Here is a 27,739-nt window from a genome sequence, read left to right as displayed (position 1 = left end):
AGAAACAGATCACTGAAATTTAACACAGGGTGTGACATGTGTGAACCACCACATTAAAGAACCTACCATATTTACAGGAAAAAGCTGAATATTAAATCATAGAACAATCCTAGAGCTATCAACTCATCTTTTAGTTATTCAACAGGTATGACAAGATAAATGGAATACTGTCAAACACAACATACACTACCTAGGCTCAACCATAGGCTAATTCCAGATAATTTTGCCGTGTATACAAATACTGAATCACGACATTTTATACTTGAACCTAATATAATGTTTTATGTCAATCATACTCAAATTTTTAAAATTCCAAAGGAAAAAATATATTAAAACCAAATTAATCATCCAATAACCTTGGTTATCTTATAGCATTATAATAGCCAAGAGCTAACAATGGCCAAGTTCTATGTGTCAGGTACACATTTATCCTTACGACAGTCCTAAGAGATACTACAAGTATCCCTATTTTTATCAATTAAGAAACTAAGGCTTAGAAAGAAAATAACTTTTCCAAGTCATAATGCCAAACCAGGACTGAACCCAGGTATATGTGATACCATAATCTGAGCACTTAACAACAACAACAACACAATTTGACCCTTGCTATAATAAAGTACAAAATTTATGCTCTTTAAAGCCCTTCAAAATTCAGTTTTCAGTTACTTGAAGTACATCAGGTCTGCCCTGAATGTTGCCTAATATGGTTTAAGTGGCTGAGGCAAACTATAGTTAATAAACACAGTGCCGGAATTACAAGAAAGAATATAATCAGACAATAAAAACAGACAGAAAAGTCTTAGAACATACCAGGGATCAAATGAATGCCAAAGAAAATTATCAAGATAAAAACGTACCCCCATGTCTATGTAATCATACCAAGGAATGAAAGTAATTAATGGCTTCTAAAATTCTATACATCAGGATCGCATATTTAGAAACAGAAGCAGCGAGTCTCCCGGTTTACCTGTGAGGAAAGCTGGAGCAGATGTCTCTATTCGGAACCCCCTAATCCATCTTCTTCTACGATCTCTGGCAAGTCTTATCTTTCTCAGGACATTCAACATGTTTAGGCAAATAAATCAATGATTCTCCCTATCTCTAGCCCGTATCTCAGACTCCCTCCGAAATATCTCTGACTGAATTTTTCAATACTCCTTCAGGTTCAACTGATCTTTCTAATCTACTTTCCCATTTTCTTTATAGATAGTATCATTTCCTCAAGAAAGGAATCTAAGTGTCAACAGTTCACCTTAGGTCTACTCATGAAGTCTACCTTTGGTTCTTTACTATGTTCCTTCTTGGTACTTTATTCCCCTGGCCCCTGTCTTCACCCTCAAAGTGACCACAAGCCTGCAGCCAGGTCCTTCCCAGGCCTCTACTCCTCAGAAGTGCACCAATCCCTATCTCTCTCCCCTGCTTCCAGTTTCCCTCCCACAAAATCTAAATTTTTACTTGTCTTATGGTACATTCCTCACAACCCTTATCTCTACTTGTTTAATCCACTACCTATCTCTTTACCCACTATTTGGGTTAATAGTTAAATATGTTTGTTAAATATGACAACTAACGAGCTAAAGCAGTAAATATAAGAGACAAGCCATTCATCTTTGTATTGGGATAAAACTAGAATTATCAACTACCCAGTCAATTCTGTACTGGGATAAAACTAGAATTATCTTCTAAGGAAAATTTTGGCTAGCTCTGGTCCAAATTCTTTAGCCCACTTTCACATACGGGGGTGTTGGTCTCCTGTGTAGGCACATCTCATCGAGAGGCCCCTCATCTTCTTAAGAGAACATCAATCCTACCTCTAATTCTGCTGGCTAAAAAGATATGACTGTAAGTAACACAGAATAACTACATTCCAGGTAGTAGTCAAAGAATGTATCTTGGGGCACTTGGCCGGCTCAGTGGATGGAGCATATGGCTCTTGATCTCAGGGTTGTGAGTTCTAGCTCCACCTTGAGTGTGGAGATTACTTAAAAATAAAATCTTTTTAAAAAAAAATGAAGAATGGGGTGGTGAGGGAGAGGGGAAGTGGGTGATAGGCACTGAGGAGGGTGCTTGTTGGGATGAGCACTGGGTGTTGTATGGAAGCTAATTTGACAATAAATTGTATTTGAAAAAAAGAATATACCCTAAGCCCCTCTGTGGTCCAGTAGCATTCTAAAAGCATGAGACTCTTGATTCCAGGATTGTAAGTTCCAACCCCACACTAGGTGTGGCGATTACTTAAATAAACAAAATTTTTAAAAAATGTATTATACTGAACACATCTAAAGCCTGGCTATCCTTCTAATTCGGGGACCAAAAATTAAATCTCTCCAGTCACCAAGAACATACGTGAAAAAGACTAGAACTGGGACGTAACAGAGTGATATGGAATGCAAACTGGAAAGATACCATGCATCTGAAAGGGAGAACACACACAACTCAAGTCCAGTGTTGCAGCTTATACAGTTTTTTCAGAGAAGGCAAAAATCTGAATTTTTCTAGGTTAGTGTAAATTTTTAAAAAAACTAAATACCAATTAGTCCAAACAAAATACACCTAGAAGCCCAACTGACACTTAAGACCTCTGTTCTCAATACTTTACATGCTTTCTTAATTTTAAACTAATCTATCAGGGAGTCGTGTATCCAAACCAGAGATGACAAAAGGATCAGACAGGAAATATTCTAGGCTTTGAGGGGCATTTAGTCTTTGTCACAACTGCTTATTGCTGCTGTTGTAGCATAAAAAGAGCCAGAGAAAATAAACAGATGGGTGTGGCTGTATTTCAATAAAATATTATTTATAAAATAACAGCAGGCCAGACTTGTCCCTTGAACTATAGACTGCCAACCCCTGACCTACACAGTTATTTTGGCTCCACACAAAATTACTTGTCCTAAACCATGTTTTGGCGTTATGCTATCTATATACTTGTGTTGATGGATCTTTTAAGGAAGAATTCCAGAGTGTTACTGAAGGCATTTATTGAAGGTTTTATCACATCATATGGCATATTGGTTTTTTTAGCCTCTTTGAAATTTCATAGGTTCTACTACTAATTAGACCTGTACTACTCTTAGGTATTTATTTATTTTTATATCAAAGATGGTATAAACCATGTACCTAATCAGTCTTCCCTCTTTGCACTGGTTAACAAAAAGCTAAAGGCCAAGTAAATGGGTGGTCTCCAGCAGAAGTCTAGAATACAGACACTATCCATTTGAGATACAAACACTAATCCTAATTTTCCTTTAGTTTTCCTACCCACCCTTCTCCCCATCACCGAGTTCCTAACTTGTTTTTTTTAACCTTTGTGTAGTATATTTATCTTTGTTAACTGCCTCAATATTTTTGGTAAAACAATACAATTAGATAAAAATAGTAAAAGGCAGGCTTATTAGGAACAAATTAAATTCAAATAAGCTAAAAACTACATTTTTGTTTAGCTGTTTATACAATTATACCTTTTTATATGCATGCTAAAAAGCAGGTGATTGTTTCATCTACTCACTTTTCTTTATTTTGTAGTACTTTATATTTTTCATATTTGTAAGACTTTAGATTTTAATTTTTTTCATTTATTTAATCATTTCTATATATACACCTTTTTTTAAAAAAATGTTAATGTGTATTTATTTTTGAGAGAGAGAAAGACAGAGAGAGAACGAGCAGGGGAAGGGCAGAGAGGGAGGGAGACACAGAATCTGAAGCAGGCTTCAGGCTCTGAGCTGTCAGCACAGAGCCCGACATGGGGCTCAAACTCACAAACCATGAGATCATGATCTGACCCAAAGTTGGACACTTAACTGACTGAGCCACCCAGGTGCCCCATACATACACTGTTAAAAAAAAGATAAAGTATAGAACAGCCAGGGGCTCCTGGGTGGCTCAGTCAGTTAAGTGTCTGACTTTGACTCAGGTCATGATCTCAGGTCACAGAACCCCTGCATCGGGTTCTCTACTGTCAGCTCAAAGCCTGCTTCAGATCCTCTGTCACCCTCTCTCTGCCCCTCCCCGCTGGTTTTCCCTCTCTGGAAGGAGGAAAGGGCAGGGCAGGGAAGGGAAAAATCAAGACAAGAACAGGACAGCTAAACAGCAAACAGGTAAAAAGCAAAAAACAAGGAGAGGGGGGAAGATGGGTTAAATGGGTGATAGGCATTAAGGAGGGCACCTGTGATGAGCACCGAGTATGGTAAGTAAGTGATGAATCACTGAATTCTATTCCTGAAACCAATATTACACTATATCCTAACTAACTGGAATTTAAATAAAAACTTGGAAGACTTTAATTTAAAAAAATAGAAAGAAAAAAACGTCACTGAACAGGAAAATCAGCCCTAAGAAACAAAGTTTGGAGCTTAAAAAAAAAGTTAACCAGTCTAGACAGTGAGCCTTCTTAACATTTCTTTTTTGCCTCCAGCTCTTGTCTCTATAATTCAAAACTTAGCAAGCTAAATAATAATTTTAACCTACCACTTTAATGATATCACTCTCCTCTAAGCAGCCACTTACTGTTGACTATGTATCTAAGAATACTGCTCCCCCCGCAAGCCCTTCATTTTCCTACCTCCCCACACATGTATTTACAATGCTGAGGGTCAGTAATACTTTCATAATATTTTACCTTATAATACATATCTGGCTTTGCCTGCCCTGAATTGCTTCTCTCTTTCAGTGTTAAGTTCCTCAATTTTCCTTTGGAGAATGACACCTCTCCCAATCTCTATGTAGTCTGGGTGGGACTGACCTCACTCCTACCCCCCAGCTCCTTTTTGGGGTTATGACCCAGCTCTGGCCAACTGTAGCACCACAATCCCCATTTCATCCACTTCTCACCCTCCCCCCCCCACACACACACACCCCGTAGTGACTGATTTAGAATAAGCATGACCCAAGCCAAGGACTTCTGCTACAACTATTCAGAGATCTCTCTTTGCATTCGTGTTGCTAAGCTGACAGAAAATAACTAAGAAGCTGCCGGTGGCTGGTGGCCATCTAAGCAGAAGCAGGATGTGAGTGAGAATGCTTATTACAGTTTGAACACTCACCTGGATGCAGGTGGGCACAAAGCAAGGCCCCACTCTGTCCTTCTCTCACAGGTAAACCAATACATTCCCTTTCCTACTTTTTGCTTTAACCAGTTTGAGCTCGGTTTCTGTTCTAGGCGTGGAGAGTCTGCACCAACACACCCCTTTACCACACTGTTTCCTGAACCTGAAATGTTACTCCCTCCATGTTCCACAGCTCAGAAGCCTTCCTACTCTTCCAGACCTGGCCCAAAATGCCACCTCCACTCTCACAAATGTTTTCATTCCAATCATAATTGTCACCTTCTTTCTCCCTCTGTATGTCTTGCAGCAGTGAGTACACCAATCTGCCTTGAATTAGACTTGATATTGACATCTCTCTTTCCTCTACTAATCTATACGATCCTTAAGGCCAATGACATGTCTTATTAATCATTTTATTCCCCCCCAAGTCTAACAGAACAAACAGTAAAATCTGTTGAATTAAACTTCTCTTCCATCTAGCGCTCTGCCTAGAACAGACAACTTTGTTACACTTTCTTCCTACTTATATTTTTTTTTTAAAAAATCAATTCTTTACCTCCTATAAGACACATTTTCTTTCAGCAAAGAAATCCTATTCTAAGCATATTAGAGGCTTATAGCATAGAATAGATCCCAGGACACCAATATCAAAATAAGTCCTATTCAATGAAAGAAATACATATATATATTTCTTTGTCGCCATGGTAAGAATTTTACTATTTTTTATTTTAGAGTATTATTTTTATTAACCTCAATTGGTGTTAAAGAAAGTGATGGGTGTGTTCAAAATAGTGAAGCTTATAGCTGGTATTAAAAAGTGAGAAGCTTTTAAAAACATTTCAACAAAATGACGCAAAAGCACATCTTTGAGATGAGATTACTTTTCTGACAGAGTCTTTAAGATAACATTCTTTGTTTCTGCTTTCTAGGCATGGAAAAGCACTAGATGATATTCAAATTACAGTAACCTTTTCTCCAGTTATTCCGAATGAAAAGCTTTGAGGCTGCACCATTGGCTCATAACACCCAAACTCAACGCTGCTCTCAGGACTTTCACATGAAAAAATAAAATTAAATACCTGATGATGACATTAGAACTTGAAAGTCTATTTGACAAGAAATAGGGAATTGGAATTCCTAAAATTTTTCCATCATGAAAATGAATCTAATATTTAAATTAAACAAGACTGCCTATACAAGCGAAGATACAGAGAAAGATACAGGGCTCCTGATAAAACAACCAAAAATCAGAAGTTAAGAGATCTGAGACCACTGTAATTCATTCTCTCCCTGACTGTAGATCAATGCTTCTAGCCGAGCTGAAGAGTTTTTCTCCCCAAAATGTGATAAATTATATATACATATATATAGGTATATACATATAAAATATGAGTCGCTTGGAAATAATAATGTGTGCATATGTGTGTATGTGCATACATATATATATTATGTAATATGAATTACTAGGAAAAAATAATGGCCATGTATGTGGATAATGCAGAATGTCAAAATACTATAAACATTTCTAAGTGCTTACTCTCAGTTTCTGTACTTAGATTGTTGCAGACCAGTAACAAATAGATCACAGACCCAGACCAGTCTGCAGACCACACACTGAGTGGCATTACTTAGATAATTCACATAGCTTCCTTGTGTCTCAGTTCCCTTATCTGGCAAGACCGCTCAGTTTGGTGATGGACACTTGGGGAAGTGGGGGGAGACGGGGAGGAATCCTTACCAAGGAGAAGAGATGAATTCAAAGAAACAAGACAACTTTCTTTTTGAAAGACAAAAATAGCAATCATCTTCCTAGCAATGATGCCAGCACTGCTTAGATCTCATCAATATAAGTGTACACTGAAAAGCCTAGAAAATCAACAAAAAGCCATAAAATGAACAAAATAATCTACTTTGACTACATGTTCCCTAAAATAAGTTAAAGTGAAACTGACATGAAAGATCCATGTGATTATGCATTTATTACGGAATAAAATAAGTGTGTATGGCTAGAAATGAGATGAGAGATAGCATATGCAACAAAACAAAGCAAGAATTCTTTTTTTTAAAGGATGCTAAAGGCTACAGAATTCAAGAGTTCACTGAGCTGAAAAGTCACAGCAAGAAAATTACTTTTTGCTGTTTGCACAATTTTTAAAATATGCACTAAGCAACAATAACATTATAGGTGAGCTAGAATATGTCCCTGTTTTAACTAGCACATTAATCTCATAACTATTAGAGTAAAAGAACTCAGTATTTTAAGAAATAACTTAGCCGTGAGTTAAGAACACCTTAAGAATCTTTAGTTAAGTAAAGACTTCTTAAATACGACACCAAAAGTACAGGGAACAAAAGAAAAAATAGACAAATTAGACTTCATCAAAATTTAAAACTTCTGTGCTTCAAAGGACACCATCTACAAGGTGACAACCCACAGAACTGAAGAAAGTATTCACAAGTTATATATCTAAATAAGAGACTGGTAGCTAGAATATATAAAGAACTCTTAGAACTTAATAAAAAGGAAGCCTCGTTGAGAAACGAGCAAAGGCATTCTCTGAGGAAGATATACAAATGGCCAATATGTACATGAAAAGATGATCGATATCATTAATCATTATAGAAATGCAAATTAGGGGCACCTTGGTGGCTCAGTCGGTTAAGCGTCCGACTTCGGCTCAGGTCAAGATCTCATGGTTCATGGCTTCAAGGCCCCCATCGGGCTCTGTGCTGACAGCTCAGAGCCTGGAGCCCGCTTCAGATTCTGTGTCTCCCTCTCTCTCTGCCCCTACCCTGCTCACACTCTGTCTTTCTCTGTCTCAAAAATAAATAAATATTTTTTTAAAAATTGAAAAAAAAGGAATGCAAATTAAAACCATCATGAGACATCAACTAATACCTACTAGGATGACTAAAGGAAAGACAGACAAGAACAAGTGTTGAAGAGGATGTGGAGAGATGGAAACCTTCTCACACTGCTGGTAGGAACACAAAATGGCATGGCACTTCGGTATACAGTTTGACAGTATCACAAAAAGTGAGACTTAGAGAGTTAACATATGACACAGCAATTCCACTCCAAGAGAAATGAAAACACATTCATTCACACAAAAACTTATACACATATGTTCATAGCAGCATTGTTAATAAAAGCCAAAAAGAAGAGACAACTCTAAAGCCTATCAACTGAGGAATGGACAAACTAAATACGGTGTATCCATACAAATGAAGCATCATCAGGCTATCAAAGAGAATGAAGTATTGATATATGCTACCATATGGATGAACTTCAAAGACATTCTTTTGCATAAGTAAAAGAAGCCAGACACAAAAGGACACATATTTTGTAGTTCCACTTGAATAAAACATCCAGATTAGGCAAAGCTATAAAGATAGAAAGCAGATTTGCGATTGCTTAGGCCCATGGGTGTAGGAGAAGGGGGGAAATGGGGAGTATCTGCTTAGAAAAATAGGGTTTCTTTTTTGTGAAAATAAAAATGTTCTAACATTGATTGATAAAGTGATGCTTCTTACACGGCTCTTTGAATTTATTTAAAACTACTGAATTGTAGGGGCACCTAGGTGGCTCAATCGGTTGGGCATCCAACTCTAGCTAGGGTGAATTCAAGCCCCGCATCAGGCTCTGTGCTGACAGCTCAGAGCCTGGGGCTTGCTTCCGATTCTGTGTCTCCCTCTCTCTCTGCCCCTTCCCCACTCACACTCTGTCTCTCAAAAATAAACAAACATTTTAAAAAAAATTTTTTAACTACTGAATTGTATACTTTAATGGTAAATTCTATGGTTATGTTAATTATACCCCAATAAGATTCTTTTTTAATATTATTTAAATTCCAGTTAGTTAACATACAGTGTAGTCTTGACTTCAGGAGTAGAACCCAGTGATTCATCTCCTACCTATAAGAGCCAATGCTCATCTGGAAAAGAGCCCTCCTTAATGCCTATCACCCATTCAACCCCCACCCCAACCCCTCCAGCAACCCTCAATTTGTTCTCTGTATTAGTTCTTAAAAAAAAGAACACTTTAAGAACACTAGACCACCCCCAAATTGTTGATGGACTATAAAATCCGCGTCATCCCTTTTAACCCTGTAACTGTATACATTCTCAAGAGCCATAATTTTAGGAGGATTAATAAAAGAATTGCTTCAATCTTACTCCCAATTCTAAACTGCAAGACACTCCTCATATGTAGGAAAAAAGCTGCTCAAAAAAATAATTTACTCAAGTTGATTCTTACACCTTCTGTGCAGAGACTTTTTCTTTAATAGTATCTATATTATTTTTAAATCTGTAGCATGTGTATTTCATTTTCCCTGAAGTATTGGAGCAAGGACTCTGGTAACCACTCTCAGTTTTGAAAAAATACTTCGATAAGCAGATACCATAGACTGCATCCCATGCTTAATCTTTGTAAAAATTTAAGAAATAGGGGCGCCTGCATGGCTCAGACGGTTAAGCGTCCTGCTTCGGCTCAGGTCATGATCTCACAGTTCGTGGGTTAGAGCCCCACGTCCAGCTCTGTGCTGACGCTTCGCTCAGAGCCTAGAGCCTGCTTCAGATTCTGTGTCTCCCTCTCTCTCTGACCCTCCCCTGCTCACGCTGTCTCTGTCTCTGTCTCTCTCTCTCAGAAATAAAAAAATGTTTAAAAATTTTTAAAAAAGAAACAATTTTTGCCTTAATCTAATCTATTTACTAACAGAGCATTTACTTGCTCTAAATGACATCCTAGCCCTGCATCTGAGTTGTGAGACACTGAGTGGTAGCCTAGTTTTCTAAAAACTTTAGGCCACTTTTTCCCTCCACTTTTTTTTCCACGTATCATTTTATGAATCTTCTAATATAGTTCAAATTCATTCAAAGAGTTTCAAACGTTGGCAAGCTTTTTAGTCACTGACTATTGAGTTCACATATAAAAGGAGTGAGTCCTTCCGTGGGCTCATGATGCATGGCCACAAAATTTTCCCAGGTACAAAATTTCTTTATTCTCACATTCTCATTATTTGCTCAACAGAGAACAGTTAAGGCACAGGGAGGTAGAACAGTTCTGAACCAAGGCATGGCCAGCGTATTAAAGAAAACTAGTAACAGTTTCCAACACAGAGTACCCAATTTAAAACAGGACCATCTCTTATGAATCTCTAAAACTCCCGATGGCAAATCCTACAAAATCCATCTTAGCTCGTGAAACATCTGAGTTAAACAGTACAAAAGATGGACAACACCTCAGGCACACTGCTGTGTCAAACCCAGAAAGAAACATTTATCTAAGGCAATCCTTAGATAAATAGGCTGGACAGCGATAATACCTTGCATTTACCATGTCTTTACTATGGGCCAGGAAGTATTCTAAGCTCAGTATATGCTTATCCTATTTAATCCTCACAATGGCCATAGGATACAGGAGGTGTTACTATCCCCAGTTTCTTTTTTTTAAATAGATCCATATAGGTTTTTAAATACTTTTTTAATGTTTATTTATTCTTGAGAGAGACAGAGCTCCAGGAGGGGAGGGGCAGAGAGAGAGGGAGACAGAGAATCTGAAGCAGGCTCCCGGCTCCGAGCTGTCAGCACAGAGCCTGATGTGGGGTTCGAACCCACAAAACTGCAAGATCATAACCTGAGCTGAAGTCAGACGCCATTTACAGTCCTTGATAATTAAGTTCTCCTTTGCCTAAAATAATGGAAATCTTTGTAAAGAAGTAGAAACAAATTCACAAAGGTAGTGCCTTAGCCAGAGTAACTCGGTTAGTGGACAAATTAGAACCTGAAGAGAGAAGACAGCCAATGCTTGTAACACGCTACCCTGGTCAATCCCCATCTCCCAGTCTTCAAGCTTTCTAAGCCATGCTGGTCTTTCCACAGTGCCTCAAACTACACTGACTTGCAGCCCCATTTCCTATTGTTTTTACTTCCTCAGCTTCTCTGATAAACATTCTCCCTTCCATTGACTAATTAAACCTCTACCTGTCCTTGTTAAGCTCTGGTTCAAACTGCAATTTTGTTCCATAAAACATGATTCATCCAGACCAGTTTGCAATAGCTTCTTCCGTTTCTTACCTCCTAGCATGAGGGTCAATGCCACACATTTCTGTGTTGGGACAAAGTTAATAAAGTTGTTTCCAAATACTAGATTTGTACATATTGTACCCACAATAAGATTACAATTCTATTAGGGAAAGGGACAGTTCTTCTCCACTGCTTAGAGCATCTAGGTGCTTCTAGAAAGCTAGCGCTCACTCTAAGTAACTGAGTAACTGTATCTAAGGTCTGACTGACACTTTCTGGACTACCTTGGACCTGTAGCCAGGGAGCACACTTCTTCCCCAGGGAATGATTCCAGCAGATCAATCGCAAAAATGTTTCAGGACAAAGCAGCCTCTTGGTGTTATTAGAAAAGGAACACAGACAGCACCTACCTTCCCTCCTAAACGTCCCCCATGAAATGATTTTTGTTTGCTTTTAGGAATAAAACCTTGGGGCACCTGGTGGCTCAGTCAGGTAAGCGGCCGGCTCCTGAACGCAGCTCAGGTCACAATCTCACAGTTCGTGGGCTTGAGCCCCGCATCAGGCTCTGTGCTGACAGGGCAGAGCCTGCTTGGGGTTCTCTCTCTCTGCCCCTCCCTTGCTCATCTGTGTGTGTACCCACTCTCTCTCTCTCTCTCTCTCTCTCTCAAAATAAATTTTTAAAAATAATAAGAATTTTAAAACTTTTTAAAAAGGATAAAATCTTAATCACATTGGTGGTCAAGAAAGAGTGTCTTCAGTGGATCAAAAATTTTGAGCAATTCCCAGCAAATGAAAGGCAGAGGAGACTAGAGTAAGGGAGTCATAGGAGAGGAAGCAGAGCCCAGGCAGATGTGATGGAGAGTGAGTGCTGGTTCCGCAGAGGAGCCCCAGATATGTGACAAGCTGAGTTACAGGACAGTAAAGAGGGGCACTCATTAAAGAACTGTAATCGAAGCAGGTAGAAACACGGGTCTGTCCTCAAAGCAGCCAGCAATTAAGGCATTTGCGTCCAGACTCTGAACTCTACTCTCTAAATAAAGCACACTCGCTCCCGGGGAGGGTGCTAAAGCTGAGTGAGCAGAGCTTCAGAGTGCCCACACCCCAGTGCTAAAAGAGAACAGAAGGGTTAAAAGCCTGTCACTAGGAATTAAGTAAAAGCATTCCACTTCCCCCTGAGAATGTCCCCCTTATTTTGACAACTGTGGGAATCCTGGTCTGCCTGTGTGCTCCTAAGAGCCTTGTAGCAAGCTGCCCACAGTCAAGTCTTGCCAACTTTACTTACAACCCCCCATTCAAAAGAGGGGCACCTGGGTGGCTGAGTCGGTTAAGCATGTGACTTTGGCTCAGGTTATGATCTTGCAGTTTTGTGAGTTCAAAACCCACGTCAGGCTCTGTGCTGACAGCTCAGAGCCTGGAGCCCGCTTCAGATTCTGTGTCTCTCTCTTCTCCTCCCCTGCTTGCATTCTGCCTTTCAAAAGAAAAGAAAAGCCTTGCAGGATAATAGAAGCAAAAGAAGCCCCACACAAGCTACCTACACCATCTGACTGGGTCCTTTACTCACAAACATGAATCAACAACCAAGGCTTGCAGACATTCGAGAAAAAGCATTAGCAGAAAGGAAAAAGACAAACGTTTAAAACCTAACTTGCAGACCAAGCACAGTCAACTTAGAGAATCAAATATAAATGTTATGGATTTTAACAATGCAAAAATAATTTCATTATGAAAATAAGAATTGAAGAGTGAGAAGGGAGATGGAAAAAAGAAAGGCTAGGTGCACACATTTCCTCATATTTTATAACAAAGAGTCAATGGGCACTGTCAGAGGTTGGCACATTACAAAATAAGAACATGATTTAAGTCAAAAGCAAACACAACAAGAACTAAAAATTAAATTAAAAAAGCAGGAGGCAGAAGTAGAAGAGGAGGTTTGAAAAAATCATCTATCATAAAAGGAGAAACAGATACTATTTAAGGTTGATCAAGTGAGGATACTTCTATATTGTACTACAGAAATAGAGTATCCAGAGTTATTAAGGTAACCACAGAAGAAACTATAACAAGTGCCTACCTCTGGTGAATAGACAGGTCAGGGTGGGGTGAGTAAGAAGGCTTTTACTTTTATTGAATCTCCTTCTGTTCTTTTTCAACCATATGCATGTCTCTTGTAATTAGAAAACAAGTCTTATTCTTTTTTTATATATTTATTTACATTTTGAGAGAGAGAGAGAGAGAGAGAACGCAGGCACAAGCAGGGAAGGGGCAGAGAGAGAGAGAAGGAGACACAAAGCAGGCTCCAGGCTCTGAGCTGTAGGCACAGAGCCCAAATCGGGGCTTGAACTCACAAGCTGTGAGATCATGACATGAGCCGAAGTCGGACGCTTAACTGACTGAGCCACCCAGGCGCCCCAAACTAGTCTAATTCTTTAAGCAGCATAGCCCAGGAGGACCGAAGAAGTTGAAGTTTGCTACTCAGGAGTTGGATGTTCTGGTCAAGAGACCTAAAACTTATTGAGTCTCAGTTTCCACAATAAAAGAGGGAAAATGTCTCCCTCATAGGGTCATTCTGAGCCAATTAAAGGAAGTAATGTAGATGAAAGAATCTAGTTCAGAGCCAGACTAACTTCTTAATAAATATTAATTAATTCCTTCCTTGAAGATGCTACCCCAGCTATCAGCACAGCCCCCTCTAAGGTACTGTTTCAGAGGAAGGGGGCTCCCTTTGGAATCCTGAGTAGGCTAGCATGTCTTCCCCTAAAATCAAATTGATCAGTCCACTCTCTTTTTTTGTTGTTTGAGATTTTGTTTTTAACTAATGTCTACACCCATGGTGGGGCTCAAACTTACAACCCTAAGACCAAGAGTCATATACTCTACCGCATCAGTCAGTCAGGCGCCCCCCCCCCCCTCAGTCCACTGCCTTAAGGAACTTTTGCTTTTCAATTCCTAAACCCTAAATACACCATTTAGTTCCAATTACAAACAGGAGACACGACTGAAAACAGGAAGTCCCATATTGCAACTCCTCCAAACTCAGCGACTGCAGGCCAAACCCACATATGCACAGCAAGAAAGAAAAGCCTGTTATGCCACTAAGTCTTATGAGATACAGTGCTCTCCAACAGCCAAAATCGTCTTTACCACTAGCACCGAAAGATCTGTCAGTGGGGCTCACGCTTCTTGGGTTAAGGCACTGCCCCTGTAAATATGCAGTTACTGGTGAAAACCTGGTTTCCAGACTTCTGCTCCAAATGTTCTTTCCAGCACCTTTTCCTACTTTCTCTCCAGCAAACTTCAGGAACCATGCAAAACTCACTTAATAAAAGGCCCTCCCCTCCACAATTTCCTCCACAACCTCTCAGAATATAGGCCTAAAGCGTATGCTTTGGTTTATTCAGTATGATGTCAAAACATATGACTGGCTTCGTCAACAAATTTGAGAGGAGAAACAATGAAGCCAGTTTTTTGCTTAGGTACAGACCAAATCAATTGAACGGGGTAACTCTCTTTTTTTCTCTCTCTGTCTCTCTCTCTCTCTCTGCCCTTCCCCTGCTCACCAGCTGTCTCTCTCAAAATAAATAAATACACTTTAATTTTTTAAAAAAATCCCATGATACTATGGTAGAAAAACACCCTTAATGGTGAGTTATTGAAAGAACCATGGGGGAGGGGCGGCTAGTTGACTCAGTTGGTAGAGCATATATGACTTTGTATCTTGAGGTTGTAAGTTTGAGCCCCATGTTGGGTGTAGAGATTAGTCAAAAATAAAATGTTTTTATAAAAGGTAGGGAAAGAACCTTTTTTCCCCTAGGTTTTAAACATTGTTTCATATTCTACTGGAACCCTGAGAAAAGTAAAGCATCAATTGCTTGCTTTTACAAGAACAGATGAGTGCTAAACCTAATTTTACACAAAAAGATATCTTCCTCACAAGTTTGGCGTGCAATGTGTAGAAATTCACACATTATATTTACTGTGTGTGCACACAGATGGATTTATATCTAAGCTTGTTTTAGATGCATTGTGAGAGCTCATTATTTCCAGGCATCCCAGACATAATCTTTTTTAAAGCAATCCTTTGGAATAAGTGATTTATATGTTTTATAAATCCAAATTTTCATACATTAGGTTTTCTTAAAGTATACCAAAAAAGAAAAAAAAAATCATTATTTACTCTCATGAATTATGATCAAGACAGGCTTAGCCTTTTTTCTTAATCCCCAAGCTTTAAAAAATAGGTCCATTCCTAAACCAAGTATTTTTATATAAACCTATGTCCCTGCAATGCCCACAGTTTTCAGTAACCTATGTTACTTGGAATTTTTAGTTAGGAAGATACCAGGACAATAAATGACTGCTTTATACCTTTAGCTTCATTTTAGCCTTCCTATATTCACACCCTAGAGGTTCCAGAATCTTATCCACAAAGTGATTATGGTCTAGGACTGAATCAGATTTGTAACAAATGTCCACGGGGATTCTTCGACCTATCATCGATGGGTACAGCCGATATATGTCTTCTAGCTCATCGAATCCTTTCACCTTACCTCAGGGACTTTCCACAATGCTACATGGTTAGAAGCCTTCTTTCACAGATGACAAAAATGGTTGAAAAATGATTTCAGAATAGAAAAATGGAAACCCAAGTCATTACATAGTGTCTAAAGGCTACCCTGCCTCTCCCACCTTAGTGCTCAAGAAAGCATCCTGGCGTGTACAATGAGGGATCTTTTTCTTTAAGGTTTTGAGTTTCATTTTCTCTAATTTTATCTGATTACTGACATGCTCCATTTATATTAACACTTCCACACATCCAGCCACACAATAGCATAAACTTCTAACAGCGATCTAGCTTAGAAACGATGATTGTTTTAATTTTTCAGAAAAAAAAATAAGGCACAAAGTTAAGAAAATGAGATTTCTAGTATTTTTTTTAATAAATCTTACCATATCAAAATGAAACTAACAGAAGTCATGCAATCATGTATAAATAAAATACAGACCCTTACTGCTTTTCTTAAAAGGTAATTTAGCATGTCGCTTTTTCCTTTTTTGCTCTTGTCTTAAAATATATTTCCTCTCAAAAAATAAAAATAAAAGTGCTTCCAAAGAGAGAGAAGAAAAAATTACCACTTACAATATTTTGATGCTACAAGCTATACAAAAAAATCTGTCACCATCTATGTTACAATTCTAGTCATCAATAAGGTACTTTTTTTCGATGCACCACTCAAAAATCAATTATATCAACTCTTTTGTATAGAGAAGCGGCACACCTTTCAGGCAACTAGTATTAATGAGTAGACATGACTATAGAATCTCCATCTGTTTCTCTGACAAAGCTGTGGCTACTCTAGTCTCTCATTGAAATTCCATTAATCTGGTGTACCAAGGTCCAATGCGAAAATCAAAACTCCATCTAACCCTTTATCAGCTCACAATAACCTACAAGTGAACTCTGCCTGTTAGCATGCAGCAAGTTATGATTTTGCCATCAATCAGGCAGTTGGCCAATAAAAAAAAAAAAAAAAAAAGGCAGGCTGGAAACAGTGTGTCTGGCAGGGTTTGAAGATTTTGTTTTTGTTTTCTGTTTTCATCCCCTTTCAATTTCTATAGGGTGTCTGGACCTTGTGAGATTATGCATTATTCTCCTTGGCTGTGATTTAATTGCTACCAGCAATCAAGTCGAAGCATCACTGAAGTGTGCTTGAATTTCATTAGAAGATATAACTTATGCTACTTTCCTACAGTACCTAATAAACCATAAAGAAACCAAAACACATATGGCTTGAGGGAATAACTGGAAAATTAGGTAGCCATTTGGGAACTGAGTGAACTTTTGAACCAGAGTAACAGAGAAAAAGAAATATTAAAGGAAAAGACAGACTTAGAACGCACACAAAGATGTGCAGGTTTGACCTTTTCAGTACCTTGAAAATTACATTAGCATTATGAAAAATACATATCATGTTTAGACTTTATCATCCATCAAAGTTCAGATACTTTGTTAGTGCCCACCATAAGGTAAAAGTCAAAAGGACAAAACAACAATCTGATTTGACAAAAGGCCTTTTGGTGACCTGTGCTAATTTCGTTATACTTATTGTTAAATGCATTATCTTTTTATAATTAATATATCATTAGACCGAGGTCCCATAAGGAAGGAAAATTTATTCGGCAAGGAAGAGAGAGCACATACCAAATCTATGTTGAAGGCAGAGAAACTAACATGACTAAATGAGATTTCAGAGTAGAAATTAAAAGTGCAAGTGGTAGTTTTGAAATTAATTCATAACATTCTTAGAAGAAAATATAAAACTACCATATATGGTAGTTTTTATATACCAAAAATGAATAATACTATAAGTTAAATATTCAATCTGCTTAAGAACTGCGTATACCAACACTAATGAAAATGCGCCAATATTTAACAAAAAATTTAATGTTATACATAAGTATGTTATTACATAATATTCAAATATTGATAATGTAATCCTTTAGCAATAAATCTTTTTCATGCTATTACTGTATTTCCATATATTGGGTTATGAAAACAAACATACGATAAATTATTTACTCATAATAAAGAAAATACAATAATTATGTAAACACATTACAGTTTAATAACAATTCACTTTTCTAACAAAACACTGGCTCCCCTAGGTATGTAGTTGTTGGATTTCTTAGGTGACGGTGTTTTTAAGAATGCACATAATGCTTTCTTGTACTTCAAAATATTCATGCTATTTTTTAAAGCTCTGGGCATATAAATTCTATGAACATTTTGTGTGTGTGTTTATGTATATTCTCTTGAGTAGAAATACTCTGTCTCTGAATACATATACATATACACACATACTCATTTCTATCTACCAACACTTAATAGAAGCAAAACAAATCATTGTAACACGTCTGAAAAAGAGTTCAACTCAAATAATAATTCATTGTTTTGCCTGAAAATATTGTTTCATCAGTTATAAAACATTTTCTAACAGAAATGCTTTTGAAGATCAGGTTAGGAAGGGTAATGCTCTGCTTCAGATAATAAGTGTGACTCCAGAGAAAGATGCATCTTGTTCAAAAATAGGGAAGATAAGGGGGAAAATCTCTTCCTTTAAAAATAGAAATTAAATTTTTGCCAAAATGTAAAATTCAACAGAAAATGGATGTGATTATTATTGCTACACATTGTACAAAGTTCTGAATATAAAAAAAAAAGATTGTGTTGTTCTGAATCAGTGGTTAGAATGTTTATCACTTATGCATGTACTTGACTTATCCCTGTTCTGCAATAGACATAATTTTATACCTCATAAAAGCAATTTATGTTTCCAAAGGGAATAATCTGGATAACATAAAATGTGGAGTGCTCTGTTGCAAGAAGCATATTTTCATTCAGCAATTGTATTTAGAGATGGAACTGCACAGTTTGATCATCATCCAGTGGCAGAAGGCATTATTCATTTCTGTGTCTACATGAAACTTTGAGCGCCACGAATTAATATGCATGGCTAATTTATCGATACACATTCTTAATTTATAACTATATATCGCCCTTCTAAGGTCTCTATAAGGTGTCTACCCTCACCTTGCTATACCAGAGAAAGCACATGCTATACTGAAAGGAAGTTTCATAACTTGGGCAAGTTTTAAAAAAATAACTAGGAGATAAGCAATCAATTTCATTACTAATTCAATTAATACAAAGCATCATAATATGGCTGCATAACATTCAGAGAAATGAAAATGCGTATTAAAAGAAGCATTTGATGAAGACTTGTCTTAATGTGAGAAGGCAATGGAGGAATAATTAATTTAATATTTTATGAACTCGTTTTCTATGAAGTTTTCAAAAAAAAAGAGACCAAAAACCTTTTTCATTATTTATAAAATAAATAATACAAGAAGCCATTAAGCAGCACAATAAAATTAAGCAAGAATCTGATAATATTAAATTAACCAACAAACTTACTAATAATATTCATACAGTGATGTAAACAGTCTCTTAAAAATTCTAGTGAAGAAAATTTCTTAGGAAAAGAAGGAACTACATACTTAGGAAAACCACTAGAGAGAGCTCTTCTGTTCCTTAAAAGGTTCTGGTAAAGGTAAGTTAACGAAGCCTCTCCATTTCTGTGCTTTCTGACAAGAACCACCACCTCTACACATCACATTGTCTTGGGTTGGAGGGTCAAGAGGTACATTCAATGGGAAAATGTCACATACCTTCAGAATGGGCTTCATCATCTTTATCATATCTTTCTGAGGCTAATGAAATCGTGTCTGGGGGTCCAGCAAAAGGATCATCATATTCTTCCCCATCTTCTGCATCCCCTATAGAAGAATCAGAGAAAAGTCTTTTATGAATTAGCCATCTCAAAAAATGTTACTTTGTCAAAAGACGTACATTTTTCTATTAAACGTAGTCACTGACTCGAAAATTATAACGGTCTCTACAAAAGTGATCACAAAAAAGCAGAAGCAGGGTAAACAAGAGTGTGTATTCAAAACAAACAAAAGAAGAAACGGAACCAAAATAATGAAAACAAACAACAATAACCCAAAAAAAATGGCAAGCACAACAGAGAGAATAATTCAAATTAATTCTATTTACCTACCCAATAATTTGAAAAGTTATGATGAGAAATTGATCATTCAGGGCCAGATGAACACTTTATGTTTTCATGAAAAATCACAGGGTTACATTAGAGTAGATTATAAATGCTCAGTTGCATTTTCAAGAGCAGGAATCCTTTATGGGAAAAACTACTTTAAAACTCATATAACGTTAGCTTGTAAGTTCACGCAAAGTGATTTACAACTTGACACCTTCAATTCTCATTCAGTGATACATTACCATTTTTTTAAATGTTCTAGCCATTTTCTATATGATTTCCAAATCCTAGGTGGGTTGGTTGGCTTGAAGTCATTTAATCCCCACAATAAAATCTTGTGGTTTGGGTTTTTTCCACACACTCACTTAGGATTTTTTTTTAAAGCTGTATCAGGTATTTGCTAGCCTGTTTACGCAGTTACAAATAACCACTCATTCTTCACCCATATTCAACCACATCCAAAGAAAAGTCAATGAAATTAAAATATATATATATATGCTTAATCCTCTATCAATTATCTGTGAACAACTCAAGAGAAAACCAGCCACCTCGGGATTACCCAGAAAGCATAATGAAAATCCCCGTGGGAATCCAAGAGAACCTACAGTAGCACTCTTAGACCATAGTCGCTAAGCAGATCCAGATTAAAGCTACTAGTCTCTCCCCTAAAAATACCTGTATCCGCTGATACCCATTTATTGGGTAGCACCCTATTTTTCACCATATCCTTGGTAGAGGAAATAGCCCTTTTCAAAACAAAACACTGTCAAAGTTATTTTTTAAAAATCAGTGCTCATCTCTATTTCTTCATAATTTTGGCATTTCACCGGCATTCATCTTCCTTATCCTGAAAAAGACAGAGACCTCCCATCGGGCGCTAAATACAGAACGGAGAGGACTATTCTACAGGTTTTAGTGATTCCACCACCAGACGCATCATATGGTGATGCTCCTTCCCCAAATAAAACTCCCAAGGAACATGTGGAAATACCATTCTTTTTTTAGATCTTAAGTTCTTTTTCCTTCAAAATGTTCAAAGTGCTTTCAAGAACATTCAGTGATCCCTTATTTCTCTTATGGAAAGAAGAATGCTCTGATTTCAAATATGAGGTAAGACAGAACCCCATAAAGTGCTGGTAGAAAATATGTTTGGACATGGAATGACAGCTCATGGAACATAAAGGAGTAAAGATCACAAAATTCTTAATTGCTGTTAGTTGCTGGAGTATCCTTACATTCTTAATAAAGTAAAAATTGTTATGGTATGAGTTTTCTAATGATATTTCCTATCGTGAATTATAAAATCAATCTTGCCATGGAAAAAAAAGTATCAGGATACCTCAAAGACATTACCCTAACTTGTACTTAGTTTAGTACACTATTATGAATACAAAAATACAAGATTAAAACTAATGAACACATGGAAATGACTTTGAAAAAGATTCAGATGCTCAGGCTTAAACCTATTAAACTCTGTGTCGAAATACACAGAAAAATTAAAAGTTAAAAACCTTTGAAAATCAGGGTATTTTTATATCCATTCTATGCTTTTATGTGTGTATCCATGAATATACACACCCCCACATGCACACACACATACACACACATATACACCCAGCAACGTAGATCTGTGTGTATATATACACAAACAGCAAAAAGATCATTAAAGCTATTAATTAAATAATACTTAATATGAGTTCAGAACGTTTATACAAGTTGGTTCTTAACATGCTAAAGACTTCTAAGACATGTTTTAAAACAAAAACTTTTTACATTCTATATGAACATGAAATGGTCTTCAGCTTACCCATTCCAAGAACTGCAGCTCATCTCAAATGGTTTTTGTAATCAATGTGATCATTTATATTTATCTAAAACAAAATAAATTAAATACTGCTACTGGCTTCATTCCCACCCCCCTCCTGTTTTCCCCTTTTTTAAGCTCCCTTGAATTAACCCAGAAAGTTAAAAGAAGAAGAAGAAGAAGAATCTCTCTTATTCCCTTTTCAAACTGCATGAAGTTGAAAAGACACATCATTTTTCAAAATGGTCTTCTTCATTTTACTGTTGTTCCAGTGATGATCCATCCCTTCTCCTCCTTCCTAATTGTCTTTTTTTTTTAACCCAATAAAGAGCTGTATTACAAGCACCTTTAAGTGAACACAGGGGTCGCTGTTGAGTAGTGCACAGCTTTTTTTGTTTTCTCCCCAGGGGCTGAGTATTTGCAGCTATACCTGCAAAGTCTTCTATAAATTAAAAGGTAAATGTTCAACTTGTGTTTATGTAATAGAAAACTGAACTCCAAAGCAACAATGAGCATCAGGTAAACGTATCCAATACAATTTACAGACATAATTGAAAGCATTACAGCCTAATCAGACATCTAAAAGAAAAGCAGGCTCAAATGAAATGTCTACAGAATCATTAGTTGGCAGCCATTCCATTACAATCACACATAATGTCGGTGGTGCCTTGAGCCTGGGCCAATGACAACAGCATAAATTTTGCATCTCATTTCTGTGGCCATAAAATTAATGATCAGTTTAAAAATACTTCTTTGTAAAAGTTATTGCACAAAGAAAAGACATGAATGTGTCCCTGTTATGTACTCACAAGGATAATTATGGGGTTGTTGCTCATTAATACTGTTTCTTGTTTCCCTAGAAAACCATTTGATTTATCCCACAACTTTTAAAAGTTTAATTAACGATACAAAGTTAACAGTCTAAAAGACAATGATCCAAGACTTCCCTTCCTATAATTTCAGCGGCAACTTAAATATCACAGCAAAATCAAAGCTGAATCGTACCACAGCAGCATATTTCTCTGATAAACATTTTTAAATCTATAATAGTTGGGTTCAAATCACTATTATCCCTTTTTTTTTTCTACAGCTCATCATCAATTAACATTTTCCTAAACACCTGGAGATGAAGGCCAAATAGCAACTGAACAGTCATGATCTCTACTACGATTGAAGGTGATTTAACCAATTTACTGCTTGTTTTGTCAGAGTCCTATTTTAAACACAATCAGGTAAACATTAAACTAAATAATTAATAAACCTAAAACTTAGATGATAGCCATTCCTCCTCTAGAGCATGAAAGACAAACTTGAGGAGAAAAATTACTTGACTGAAAACAAATTAATTTCTAATTCTCTACTCAGTTTACTTGTCCAGATTAATTTCTCAAGTAATAATACACAACTACATTGACAGAATTAAGCATTTAACTTGTCATTTCTTAAGGGGCTCTGTAGTTGAAGTCTTAAGACTTTGAAAGATTTAGGTCACCACAAGTAAGAAGTTTCCATTTGTAACTCTTCTATAATAAGAGGGCTTAATAGTATGCAAATATGAGGCAGAGCTTTAAAACAAGAACTGCCTCTGAAATATACTTCTACACTATAGGCCCCATAATTTCAGACATATCTAACACATTTATACAAGGCCAGAGATGGGCGGGGGGAAGGGGGCAGGGGAGAACTCAAGTTATTTGTTCAGATTTCATCACTGGGATAACTTTCAACCAAACATAAACTATGTTAGAAAGGAGAAAGGAAAGGAAATTAAACATCATCCAAACTTCTGACTTTTCTGCTGTTCTTAAGGATTCCCTAACAACAAACTAAAATGAATTCCTTCTTACCTGACAGCCCTACTATTTAACAAAGCACTTGAGTCCATTAATAAACTTAATACAAATGAAGTCAAAGGAAATAGCTAGGTAACTAGGAATATTTAATAATATCAATGAAACCTCAAGGACAAAATCTATTACACAATTTTTTTAATTAGAAGAAAAATATTTTAAAGAAGAAAATCAGAGCTTTTTAGCTATGGTATTTAAAAGGAACTGAAAGCAATATATTCACATTTTGAAGCTACAGACACTAATATTTTAAGATTTTTAAAATATTCTCTTGAAATATTTCTCATATTAATATGTTTACCCTTTGTTTAATAATTTATAATTTCCTCAAAAATTATTTGAAAACTGAATTCTAAAACAAGATGTACTTAATTAAATCTTCTTGATAAATTAAGTTGAATCTGAGAATACACATTAATATAATATTTACTGAATGTCTATTATGTGGCACACATAGGTCTCTTCATACTATCTTAATCATTCTATAAAGAAATTAATCATACCTACATCATCACTGGAATAAAAAAACCTAATATAAGGGAGATACAAGTGAAACATTTTTTAATTATATACATAATGTATATTAGAAAATTTTGACTTAGGAAAGTCAGAGTGGCTCATTTGGTTAAGCATCTGACTCTTGGTTTCCACTCAGGTCATGATCTCACGGTTGCTAAGACAGAGCCCCATGTTGGGCTCCACGCTGGCAGTGCAGAGCCTGCTTGGGATTCTCTCTGTCTCTCGCCTTCTTTCTCTGCCCCTCCTCCCCCTCGCGTGCGTGCACTGTCTCTCTCTCTCAATATATAAACTTTAAAAAAAAAATCCTTATTCTCCAGTCAATAACAGCCTTTACTCAATTAGTAATATATTTTCATTACAAAAATAATTACTTCAGATCACATTTAAGAGATTTATGACCATGTTTTATGACAGGAATAAATTCTAACATAATTGTAATTCTGTTCTAAAGTAATTCTAAAAGTAGCATAATTTTAGTGCATGAAGTCTAAATTCAGGCATACACTCTATACTATTAGGCTATATTGCAACTAAGAATAGGAAACTACGGATATTTGAAGGCTAAAGAAGAAGCTCTCTATTCTAGATAGAGTAGGCAAAATTTCAAATAAGTAATAGGCACCAGACTAAGCAAGATGGGTTCTGGTTGCTTAGGTTCAACTCTTTCTTATATATAAGTAAAATAAATGAATTTAGAAAATCAACTGATAATTTACTCTAAAATCACACTTCATCAGACTTCCTCAAAAAAGAATCTAAGAACACCTGGGTGGCTTAGTTGGTTAAGCCTCTGATTCTCGATTTCAGCTCAAGTCATTATCTCACGGTTTCTTGAGTTCAAGCCTTGCATCAGGCTCACTGCTACACAGACCCTGCTTGAGATTCTTTCTCTCTCCCTCACTCTCTGCCCCTCCCCCACTTGCACTCTGTCTCTTTCAAGATAAACTTTAAAAAAAAAAAAGAGAGAATCTAGACTTGAGTACTTAAGGATATAAGGAGATAAAATAAGGAATCCTTGATAAATTAAAGAAATGAAAAGGGAAGTCTTCAGACAACAGCTTGCTTTGAAAATGAATATAAATGGCAAATAGAAAATTAACTTAATGAACAAGCTTCAATATCTAGGAGCCACTATAATAAAATAAATTTCTACATGTACAAACTATTCCCCTCCCCACAAAAGAAAATGGAAATACTTTTTTAAAATCCTCTAAGATCTATGCAGCTCAATGTTTGAACAGTTGTATCAATTCAACTAGTTCTAAGAACTGAAAAACATTGAACTGTAAATTCTGCACTGTGAAATCTCAGGATGGGGGAGTAGCACCTACAGTGTAAGGGGAGTGAGGAGAGAGGGAGGGGGGAAGGAAGGGTGACTAACATTTGTGTACATTAGACAAACTAATAATTCCTTAATTCACTTAACAGAAATGAACAACTCTAAGTTAATTCATTTTGCTTAAGAACTGTTCACCTGGTCCTTTTTTCTTCCATTAATGATATTAAAATGGTACTTAACTGCCATTTTGAAGAGATAAAATAGCTGAAGTAAATAGGAATATAAAAGTGAAAAGGAGGAAACAGCCTCTGTTTACTTCCTTATGACCCCATATTGACCTGAGAGAAAGAGAGAAAGAGAGAGAGAGAGAGAGAGAGAGAGATACCAGGAAAACAGTTGAAAGGAATTCTTCCCAGGTCTCCTTGGATGAAGATAACCCAAAACCCCAAAGGGAAATGTAAAAGAAAAAAGAAAAGCAGCAATATCAAAATATACTTAGATGAATTTATGTAGAGATCTGATAATTACTAACTTCCTATTTTTAAATAAAAGATGTATCTTGAATCATTACTTTGCAACTATTAAGTACTAACTTTGCTAACTACAAAGCAAAGTAGTACTAACTACAGCAATAGTTTTTTTTTTTTTTAAAGAACAAAGCTGAATATACTTTAAAGGTATAATGGCATAAAATTACTCAGCTTCTCATATTTCTCCAAGGTATACACATAATTTATGCACAGGCTTACTTTTAAGCAGGCACTCTTGATGATTAGTTAACTCAATGTAGGAGTATTAAACTACAAATGACTTCGAGAAAAATGGTTATGCAGAATCTCTGAATTCTGTGTTATTTGAACTCTTATTCTAGGCTCATTTTTCACTATCAAATACTATATAAATTTCCATTCTCTTTAGAAACAAAGACTATACCTCAGTAATATCTATACATCAGAATGAGTCCTATACCAGAATAACAAAGCTCCTACCCTATTATTGAATCATATAGTTATATAATGACTTGATTATCATGCTTTCTTAGCTTAAAATTTGTTAATGTACAAATAATTAAGCCACAATGAATTTAATAAATAATCATCGGAACAAAACATATCCTTTAAGACAGAATCTGAAATCTAGCATTCCTCTATGAACAGTATACTATATAATAAGAATGCATAAATTCATTACTTCTATATTCAACTAAGCAAAATGCAGTATGATTAAACCCACAGTTGAGGATTGGTTGTAGAGTACAAAGAAGTATGTGTGGGGAAGAGGAGTTTCTGCTCTTCTCTTTATTTAATAATGTTAAAGATTTCTGGGACGCCTGGATGGCTCAGTGGCTCAGTCTGTTAAGCGTCCAACTTTGGCTCACGTCATGATCTCACGGTTTGTGGGTTAGAGCCCTGAGTCGGGCTCTGTGCTGACAGCTCAGAGCCTGAAACCTCCTTCTGATTCTGTCTCCCTCTCTCTCTACCCCTCCCCCGCTTTCACCCATGCTCTCTCTCTCTCTCTCAAAAATAAACATAAAAAAATTTTTTAAATAGTGTTAAAGATCTCCATATGAAAAAAAAAATCTCTTCTCAATCCCTCCAATCACAATGACCTTAATGATTTAATGTGAAAAGAAATGGTTTCCTTTTAACTATTTGGGTTTAGAGTTGTCTGGTTAATTCTTGGTTTCCTGAAACTGTCACTACTCTCAGTTGGCAGAGGTATGAATTACTCTCTGGTATTTGCTAACCCTGGTTAGAAGATGCCATACTGTTTGTCCCCCAGACCCAGATCCTAACGCCACACAGGTTAGCTGACCTCATGATGTGACCCTCATACCAGCATCCCCAGGCTTCAGGTCATGACCTATGAATTAGCATCCCGGAAGTAGGGGCCATACACAATTTCCCTCATAGAACTGAAAGACATGAAACAGTAGTAACTTCCTATGACTTTCTTATTTTGGTTTTCAATACGCTAAACAACCAACCCTCAAATCTAAAGGTTCCCAGCACTGTCATGTACTTCAAAACAATTGAACTGAATTCCCTTCTTTAAAGATGTCTATAGCATTCATGTATTCACGACAAAAGAATCACAGTGATAATAAAAAATCATTGGAAAAAGATTTTACTCATGTTTCCAGACATAAATTTTGACACTATTTTAAGGCAATTATCCATCAAAAACATTACCTAGAAGCAGCCACAGGCCCTCCTGATTCCACCACTCCTATAAAATAATCTCTCCTGTGGCAAATGGTGTTAGCTTGGTATTTCACCTGTGCTTTACCAAATTATTCCATGTGCAACTGCAAGCATATACTTTCTTAACAAATTTCTGCCACAACGTGCCATAAGAAACATTAACACCTAAGAATAGTAAATATATAAGATGTCTGCATCATATTGTGCAGAGTAGATCCCGGATATGCTTTTTAATTTTTTTCTCAGCAGGGGGAGCTCGCACTCTCATCTTGAAAGTCTAAGTATACAATATGGAAATTTAAATTTTGATCCCAACCATCAAATTTCAGTAGGTGTTAGATTACCCTACTGAACATCTCCACAAGCAAAAAAAAAAAAAAAAAAAGGAAAAGG

At 36.6% G+C, this 27,739-nt stretch overlaps 1 protein-coding gene across 1 annotated transcript in view; it reads right to left on the bottom strand.

The window, feature by feature from the left end:
- Window positions 1-27,739, bottom strand: part of SKAP2 (src kinase associated phosphoprotein 2) — a 173,081-nt gene that overhangs the window by 134,857 nt on the left and 10,485 nt on the right. The window contains exon 5 of the mRNA XM_077775366.1: window positions 19,302-19,409. Coding sequence (XP_077631492.1) covers window positions 19,302-19,409 — 108 coding nt within the window. The remainder of the gene's footprint in view (window positions 1-19,301; window positions 19,410-27,739) is intronic.

This window comes from Crocuta crocuta, unplaced genomic scaffold (assembly GCF_008692635.1).
Source record: "Crocuta crocuta isolate KB4526 unplaced genomic scaffold, BGI_CrCroc_1.0 scaffold197, whole genome shotgun sequence".
Classification (NCBI taxonomy): Eukaryota; Metazoa; Chordata; class Mammalia; order Carnivora; family Hyaenidae; genus Crocuta; species Crocuta crocuta.
Note: the sequence above shows the minus strand (reverse complement) of the source record. Positions and strands in the feature narration are given on the sequence as shown.